A 9,691-nucleotide genomic window follows, 5' to 3' on the forward strand; every position below is an offset into this window, starting at 1 on the left:
GTTGCAGGCTCTGCAGGTGAAGACGAATGCTGTTGTTGCCGGTACAGTTACTGATGCTGCACTTCGTGAGCAATTCATGCACGGACTGTTCTTGCCTGCAATGAGACGGGACCTCATGCGCTTTGCGAGAGGGCGTGAGGCTGTCACTTTTGCGGCAGTCCGTGCAGAAGCTCTCAGGTGGATGAGGGAAGATTTCGAGGTGGTGACGAAGCAACAACAACAAGCAACAGAGAGCAGCACTGAGGTACGCAGCCTGCAATTACAAGTCAACGAACTCGCCGTCAGATCAGCAGAGCTTCGCGCTGCCCTGGACCAACATCCGCGAGCTGCCTCACGTCATCAGCAACCGTCCGCGAAGCCACGTTGTTGGCTTTGCAACCGCCACGGGCATCTGCAGAGCAGGTGCCCTACCAAGCGTCATAGAGGTGAACAACTGCTGTCATGGAGACAGCCAAGTGAGAAACGCGCGAGTCATCAATCAACATCCATCACGGCGCAACCTCTCCTTGAGCAAAGCTGTCAGACAGAGGAACAGCATCGGCTGGCGACAACCCCCGTCCCCGTGCAGCTACACGACGCTCAGTTGATTTCATTTTGGGATTCGTTACTTAATCTTGCCCCTGTACCCCGAGTCCCTGCTACCCCAACGTTCCCGGACCGAGGCACTGTCTGCATCGCACGCCCTGTCTTCCCCCCACCCGTCCAGCCTCATCCGGTGCAGCCAGCGGCCCCTGCACCTGTTCTACAGGCCCAGGAGCTTCCAGTGCCAGTACTGCGAGTCCCAGACCAGCCTCTGGCTAGAGACCCAGAACCTCTGGTCCCTCATCCAGCTGCTGTGTCTGTGCGCCGCTCACAGCGTATACGGCAGAGATTGTCGTCGTTCTGAGCAGTCATGGGATTAACTTGATTTTATTTATTTTGAACAGACGGACTTGTGTGTAATATAATAAGTGTGCCGCTGTCATAACCCCGCCATCCGTCTATTGTGAACAGTCAGGAGAACAATGTGCTGCTGTCACGTGGGCAATGTGTCATTTGTGAGACTGTTCGTGTTCTGCTAAGAGACTGTGTACACTATGATTATTGATTGCCTGTTGTATTGTGTCTTTTATGAATGGGTTGGGTGACTGTGCGTGTCATCCGTGATTGTTTCTGATTTTATTTGTTGTTTCACTTGGGTGAACTTGTGTTTGATTTATAGATGTCATTTTCAGCTATTCCCGAGGCGCTGTACCTGCGAGGACGCAGTTGGTATAGAGCTGGGGGGGATGTAGTCAAGTGGCGTATCCAGTCTTTTTGTGTAATTATCTCCTGCCCGACCCAGTTGCCTCCCCTGTCTATTATCTTCCCCTGACCCAAGTTGTGTCTCCAGCGAGGATTATTGTGTGTTTACTATCGTAGGGTAGACTCTTGACCGGATTCCTTTCTAACCTCTTACCTCAGATTTAGGTGGTCGTTATGTAATGTGTCGCCAGACTGTCTGGGTATCGTTGGACGGCGTTTTGTCAAGTGGGTGTCATTTCTTTTGACAGGGTACATTATAGAAGATGCCAGGTCATGGCTTGGAGGTTTTAGTCTCTTACCCCTCTCCCCCTTCTTTGTAACTGGTTGTAATATAATGAGCCTTATCCGGTGTGCGTAATATTTCCGGTGTGTGACACCTCTGTAACGATTTCTGCCTCTTTAACGATCCCTTTCATTGGGCAGGCATTTTAAGTAGAACACCCCCCGTTGGCTTACACTAGGTAGCCTCCCTATTGGCTATTGGGAATCGGACGGTGACCAGCCTTTAAAAGACTGAGCATTTAGGCTAGAGGAGAGAACGCGATTTGTGATATACTGAGACTCGGCATGTAACCTCTACATACTGAGCTGTGTGCTGCTCGATTGTGTCGGTTGACTTGTGGTGTTAGATTCCGATACCTGTGCTCTTGTGTTTACGTTTCACTGAGTGTGCTCACTGAGGAGAATCTGTAAGTAACTAAATGTTTTATTCATTCCTTATGTTTTATTCATTCCTTGTGCTTTATTCTTATGTTTCATTTGATGCTATGATGTTTGCATATATGTACATTATGACGCCATTTTGATCTATCAGAGAGATGTGTTTTCTAGATCAGTTTCTAATCACTTTCATGATTTGACGCTGAAATTGAGCGTTGATAACTTCTAATATTTGATGACCAGTAGTTCTAAAGCTGTTTTAGAGTCTTGTAAACTAAAGACTCGTAGAGAATCAAGTAAGGCAGACTCATTCTCGTTTTCCCGCCAGTTCAATGGGCTTTGTTTGGGGAAAACACATATACACATTTTGTACTAGCATTCCACTGGGCTAAATAATGTCTAGCACATAAAACTCGCGCGTGTATCGTAACCCATGTGTATCGTTGCCATTTTTCCCCATTTTATCACATATTATTTCTGGAGATCAGTAAAGTCTGAGTAGTAGTCGGTTAAAAGCCCACAGTTAAGCCCTCCGTGCCATTGGCCCGTAAAGCTACCTATTTACGATTTAGGCGCAGAAACCCCTACAATTGATGAACGGGAATTATGGTTGACATATATATTTTGGGTAATGAACTCGTATCATGAGTTATCTTTCTTATTCTTGTCGTTATTATTCAACTCGATGAAATGTGTCTTCATGGCGATGAACATACTTAATAATAACAATTATTTTGCAGTTGCGGTTCATGCAGTTGATTAATTTATGTAGAGCATTTTCCAATGCAAGGCTTAGGCCTAAGGGAAGATGTTGGTTACTTCCCTTGACATTAGCTGTTGTGGAGTTGTTTAACTCACTGTGGATTCTCTTTCAGAGAATGCTGTGTCTGCAGGATTTTGGCTGTATTGTTACTTGTCTATATTTGTCATGATTATTTTGACAAATGATACAGTCATACATTCATAGGTTTATTGTGGAATGTATGTATGGTTAGGATGCATTGGTATGAATGATGCGTTTTACTTGTTATGCCATGTACTTATATTATGTTTTCTTTTCTTTTCATGTGTCATCAGACACTGCTTTCTGGTGTTAACTTTCTGGTGTTAACTTTCTGGTGTTAACTTTCTGGTGTTAACTTTCTGGTGTTAACTTTCTGGTGTTAACTTTCTGGTGTTAACTTTCTGGTGTTAACTTTCTGGTGTTAACTTTCTGGTGTTAACTTTCTGGTGTTAACTTTGTGGTGTTAACTTTGTGGTGTTAACTTTCTGGTGTTAACTTTCTGGTGTTAACTTTCTGGTGTTAACTTTCTGGTGTTTGCTTCTGGTGTACGTTAAGTAAAAGTCACGTTATTGCAACCTCTGTCTTGGCGTCTCATTTATGCTTCCTGGGCTACCCCCCCTTCCACTCCACCCCATCACAACTGTTTGAATCCGTATGCATTATAATTAAAATTATTAAAATGACTATCTTTGTTTTTATTACGGTAACATTTTCTAATCGTTTATTTTTCATATAATTTTGATAATTATCATTCAATTATGCGTTTGCTTATTTATTCATGTGTAGGCTACGGTCATTCATTCATCATTCATGTATTCATTTACTAATTCATTTAATTCTCTGTTTTATCACAGCAACAAAAATACCAACAAAAGAAAAGACAGGCTAATAGTAAGTAAGCACAAGAAAGAGGCAAAAGGGCGAAAAAGCAAGCAAGCAAACAAACATGACAGAAAAAAACGAGAAAAGGTCATGCCTATTCAAGGATAGGAACAAAAATCTGAACGTAGAGAATAAGCGCTGTGAGATCAAAGATTCGTGTAAACAAAGCATTTTCGGGCCGATGAAGATCATGAATGTTTGATCACAATCACATTAGTTGGTATTTCAAGCTTCGCATAGTGCTGATATAAGTTTACGATGGCTGGAATCCATACCATTATGAAAATCTCATTGTATGCTTTTCTGTGACAGAAACAATGTTGATCTATGCCGTCGCGATCAATTCCTGGTCTGTTTGCTTATTGTCGTTCAGCACACAGAGAGAGAGGGGAGGGGGGGGGGGTAAGGGTGGGGTGGGGGTGTGGTGTAGGCAAATTGACAGATAGACAGTGGGAGAGAGAGAGAGATAGAGATAGAAAGAGAGAGAGAGAGAGAGAGAGAGAGAGAGAGAAAAGAGAGAGAGGAGAGAAGAGACAGAGACAGAGAGACAGACAAACAGATTGACAGACACGGGCAGACAAACAGACAAGACAGACAAACAGACAAGACAGACAGACAGACAATGTTCGATGGAAAGAGCAACTTTCCTAGGGACACAACAGGACAATAACATACATATATATATATATATATATATATATGTGTGTGTGTGTGTGTGTGTGTGTGTGTGTGTGTGTGTGTGTGTGTGTGTGTGTGTGTGTGTGTGTGTGTGTGTATGTGTGTGTATTAGTGTGTGTGTGTCTGTCTGTGTGTGTCTGTGTGTGTGTATGTGTGTATATGTGTGTGTGTGTGTGTGTGTGTGTGTGTGTGTGTGTGTGTGTGTGTGTGTGCGCCCGCGTGTGTGTGACAAGGAATATGCAACGTAAGCCTAGACCATTGTATACAACAACAAAGAGAAACTTGTATTGAAACGACAACAAAGTTGCACCTCCTCTTACAAAAAATGAAACATGCAAGTACAAAAGAAGAAACTAGAGTTTAAACATTGAACGACTCCTCACAAAATACGACCTTTTATGCAAAATAAACAAACGAATCTTTTCATTTTCTCTCAGTTTACTTGATGGCAGGGCGCCCTTGAAAGCAAAAAAACGTATTTGATCAACTTGAAACATGAATTCAAAAAATGTGACACGCTCTTAATATCGGGAAAAGGGACAGCGGTCTTGGAAAATCGGAGGGATATTGCTTACAGAACACAATAGAAAGCAGTCCTCGAAATGGCAGGGAGGGCTAAAAGAGCAAGCAAATGTCATTCCGAGGTACGAACTCAATGGAACAATACTTATTGTGTGTCATTGTGGCTTGTTGCGAGAGAGTGTATAGAAGCAAGTAATTGGCACTTCGGGGTTCTCCCTTTCAACTACTCTCAATGTTTGGGACCTCATCGCATTATTGCATTTCGACTTGCGTTTCATATCAAGTAGCAGGCTTGCAAAAAGTTATTTACCACGGCACACACACAACAGGTTGTTTCGGGAGTCAGACGTGAATCGTGTGCTTGCATGGTAATAAGCGATAAATCATACAATACTCGATTCCACACAATGATCATTTACATTGTTCGAAAACGTGCAACATTGAGTTCTTGTTGCGCTTTAAAATTGGTTTCGCAAAAGAGAAAAGTAAAGGTCATACGGTCGTCGGATTGGTTGGTTTGAGGATTTCTTATTATTTTGTTTCGTAGTTTGTTTGATTGCTGTGAAAAAAATTATTTACTAAAAGCTAAAAGAAATTCGCTGTTGACTAAAGATATTTTATTAGAACTCTTGATAAATGGTGGGGAATAGCTGAACATTGCTCTGTGGTTAAGTTTCTTTTACCTATCAGAATTTTCCTGGAAAGTTAAACACTGGCATACACCTCTGTTTATTATCCTGATAGTACTTTTCTCCCAAACAAACAGGAAGTAGACTCATGTTGCTAAGTCCCATATCATGTTGCTAAGTCCCAAATTTGCAACAGACCAGCCGCGAAAAAGTGCGTGCCCATTTGGAACCTTATGAAATCCTACAAATGAAGTGGGTTTTTTTCAGTCCTAGTTTGTTTTTGTTTTTTAACGACAAGTGCTCAATATATTGCTCTAGTACGACTCTTGGTCCACACCTCCGACAAACATAGCATGGAAATTACACAAAGGTGTGAAAATACTCAGTATTAATAACAAACCATCAATTGTAGTCCGCTCGTCTGACAAACATAGCACATGATCTACAGCACAAAGACTTGTACTATTTACATAGCATTTATTAATAACAACACGTGCCAGCCCGGCACTACGAACAACAACATGTTATTCCTCGTTGGGTCAGCGTACGGTCACAACGTGCTCGTGCGGTCAGTACAGTGGACCCCCCTTTGTACGACCTCCCAAAATCTGAGAAAATCAGGTCTTAAAAAGGAGGGAGTCTTAAAATGGGGGTACATTTACAGAGGTTATGAAAAGCAAATGTGAAAAATCAAGGTCTTAAAAAGGGGGAAGTCTTGAATTGGGGTGTCTTAACAGGGGGTTCCACTGTAAGAAGAAAAACGTTATTGAACGTCCGTTTCCCTTTCTGGGCGCGATTACTGCAAAATTGAGCTGATCTGAGCTACCAGTCACAACATTGCGAGGTTACGCTCTTACGCTCACGAAGGTGTATAGGCCCTACAGTACAGTACGTTGACTCCTTGTTTTTGTCTTCTGACTGGTTAGGTTCATTATGTTTGGGAAGGTTGATAATTGCAGGTACTTTCGTCGCCGCTGGCATTGTGTACTTGTAATCGCTACTTCAGTGCATGTGATAGTCTGTCCTGGGCTCACGTTCACATTTTCTGTGTTTCTCTCTCTCTCTCTCTCTCTCTCTCTCTCTCTCTCTCTCTCTCTCTCTCTCTCTCTCTCTCTCTCTCTCTCTCTCTCTCTCTCACACACACACACACACACACATACACACACAGTGTTATGCATGTTTTATTTCTTCTTCTTTCTCTGTCTCTTTCTTTTCATATTTTCATTTCGTTCATGTCTGCCTTACTTACTCTGCGAACGCCAAGAAGAAGAAGATGTCTGCCTTACAACAGAACTAGCTCATTTGAAATTGTATGGAATCACATGTAGACCATTTCTAGTATCATCTCGCGTTTGTGCAGTATGAAGACGAAGTGCACTTATATATTAAGTTTTAAAAAGACAATTTGAAAAACAAAAGATGAAAGAGAAGCAAACAACTTACTTATCACCCCTGTCTCCTTGCTGCAGAATGATGTCATCATTGACCGCTCTTTCGTAGGAGCAATGACGCAGAATATCCTTGAGTGTGTCTGGGAGAAAAGCAACAGACGCATTAATTGCCGCTGATTTGTTTGTTCGTTCATGGGCTGAAACTCCCACGGCTTTTACGTGTATGACCGTTTTTACCCCGCCATTTAGGCAGCCATACGCAGCTTTCGGAGGAAGCATGCTGGGTATTTTCGTGTTTCTATAACCCACCCGACCGAACTCTGACATGGATTACAGGATCTTTTTCGTGCGCACTTGGTCTTGTGCTTGCGTGTACACACGGGGGTGTTCGGACACCGAGGAGAGTCTGCACACAAAGTTGACTCTGAGAAATAAATCTCTCGCCGAACGTGGGGACGAACTCACGCTGACAGCGGCCAACTGGATACAAATCCAGCGCGCTACCGACTGAGCTACATCCCCGCCCCATTGCCGCTGAAAAAACAGATTTCAGTGTAAATAGACGAATTCGGCAGTAAATAACTCTGTCGGCTTTGTATGGGTTGTGAAAGAGTGAATGCTCTTGCTTTTCATGAGGCAAGCTTTCTACGCGTGCTCCTTGTCCACGTGTTTCAGACACATCCCTCGCTAGTGACTGGCCTTTAATGTCACGTGGGAAAGTTTGCCTCACTAAAAGCAGGAGTATTCCCTCTTCCACGGCCCATACAAACCCGACAGAGTTATTTCCGAACATCGTCTATTCTGAAAAATGCTGAATTCCAAATACTTAGTGGGTTTTTTTTCTCAATTACTTGTTTTCTAGTCAGTCAGTAGCCAAGGCGACTTACTAACACTAATATTTTCCATCAACTTTCTACTTCAGTTCTGACTTTCTTTGTTTTAGGAAAGGTGAGGGGATAGGAAATCAAACGAAGACCGGAAAATGCTAAATCTTTGTCAGTTGAATAATTATGTTATAAATATAAAACAAAATATACAAAAACGAGGAAATATTGCACTTTATCCTACCTCGATCGAGCTCCATGAGGAGTTTGCTCCGTTTCTGTAGCCATGGCAACACCATCTCTATGTCACGCTCTGCACGTGCAGGAGCGGGTTTGTTGATGAGGCTGACCGCTCTCTCTTGTGGTGACCCCATCCTGAAGGTCACTCTCAGCTTCAGGCCGCTGGGATTGGAATGAAGAATTTGCCACGAATGGAGCTTGACTGAGATTGTTTGAAGATCTTTAGATCACCATTATAAGCTTATGGCATGTTGTTGATTCTGAAATTATATCCTGTATTGTACCAGTCGATAATTGATGAACACACTGTTTAAACGCAGGCCTTTAGATCGAAGCGTCCAGTATGAATTTTTTTTATAGTGAGCCAGTTGTTACAGGTGATTCCAGTTTTCATTGCTTCAGTTTTGAGTTTTATTGGCATTTCCGTCCAGGTACGTTGATGTTCCGGGTTAATCCTCCACAGTGCTCACTGAGTTTGTCGTTTTGGCAATAACTCCACAAGGACACTCAAACGCGAAATCAGTCCAAAGGTAAGCAGGCTCTGCCCGTTTTAATTAGCTGACTTTCAAAGGAACGCACGAGCACTGAATTTTGGCTCATATTGATAGAGCATCCTTTTCTCTGTACACGCTGAGACAAGAGTGGTTACAGAAACAGTTTCAGTCAAGTACTACCGTTTTTATATTTAGTCAAGTTTTGACTAAATATTTTAACATCGAGGGGGAATCGAAACGAGGGTCGTGGTGTATGTGCGTGTGTGCGTGTGTGCGTGTGTGTGTGTGTGTGTGTGTGTAGAGCGATTCAGACTAAACTACTGGACCGATCTTTATGAAATTTGACATGAGAGTTCCTGGGTATGAAATCCCCGAACGTTTTTTTCATTTTTTTGATAAATGTCTTTGATGACGTCATATCCGGCTTTTCGTGAAAGTTGAGGCGGCACTGTCACGCCCTCATTTTTCAACCAAATTGGTTGAAATTTTGGTCAAGTAATCTTCGACAAAGCCCGGACTTCGGTATTGCATTTCAGCTTGGTGGCTTAAAAATTAATTAATGACTTTGGTCATTAAAAATCGGAAAATTGTAAAAAAAAATAAAAATTTATAAAACGATCCAAATTTACGTTTATCTTATTCTCCATCATTTGCTGATTCCAAAAACATATAAATATGTTATATTCGGATTAAAAACAAGCTCTGAAAATTAAATATATAAAAATTATTATCAATTTTTTTTTTTCGAAATCAATTTAAAAACACTTTCATCTTATTCCTTGTTGGTTCCTGATTCCAAAAACATATAGATATGATATGTTTGGATTAAAAACACGCTCAGAAAGTTAAAACGAAGAGAGGTACAGAAAAGCGTGCTATCCTTCTCAGCGCAACGAATACCCCGCTCTTCTTGTCAATTCCACGGGCACTGCCTTTGCCACGGGCGGTGGAGTGACGATGCTACGAGTATACGGTCTTGCTGCGTTGCGTTGCGTTCAGTTTCATTCTGTGAGTTCGACAGCTACTTGACTAAATATTGTATTTTCGCCTTACGCGACTTGTTCTTTTTCGTCAGCTTCACACACTCTCCGCATTGTACCACTTATTTTCAATCGATCATTTGCAACAGAATTCACCAATAAAGTACACACGTTTTTAAAGAAAAAAAACACCCGCCCGAGGCTATGTCTCGATCTGCATTTAAACAAACCAATATAAGATTTCAGTTTGTCGTTTCGGCGATAAATCCACACACACAAAACCACCAAAAAGCGAAATCCAAGAGCAAGCAAACTCTGCTGGT

General features: G+C 42.2%; 1 protein-coding gene across 1 annotated transcript in view; it reads right to left on the reverse strand.

The window, feature by feature from the left end:
* The window catches only part of LOC138951940 (uncharacterized), a 29,223-nt gene extending 20,270 nt beyond the window's left edge, over nt 1–8,953 (reverse strand). Inside the window, exons 1-2 of the mRNA XM_070323504.1 lie at nt 7,899–8,953; nt 6,883–6,970 (exon numbers count right to left, since the gene is read on the reverse strand). Coding sequence (XP_070179605.1) covers nt 6,883–6,970; nt 7,899–8,028 — 218 coding nt within the window. The 5' untranslated portion in view covers nt 8,029–8,953. The remainder of the gene's footprint in view (nt 1–6,882; nt 6,971–7,898) is intronic.
* Nucleotides 8,954–9,691: the final 738 nt, after the last annotated feature.

This window comes from Littorina saxatilis, linkage group LG17 (assembly GCF_037325665.1).
Source record: "Littorina saxatilis isolate snail1 linkage group LG17, US_GU_Lsax_2.0, whole genome shotgun sequence".
Classification (NCBI taxonomy): Eukaryota; Metazoa; Mollusca; class Gastropoda; order Littorinimorpha; family Littorinidae; genus Littorina; species Littorina saxatilis.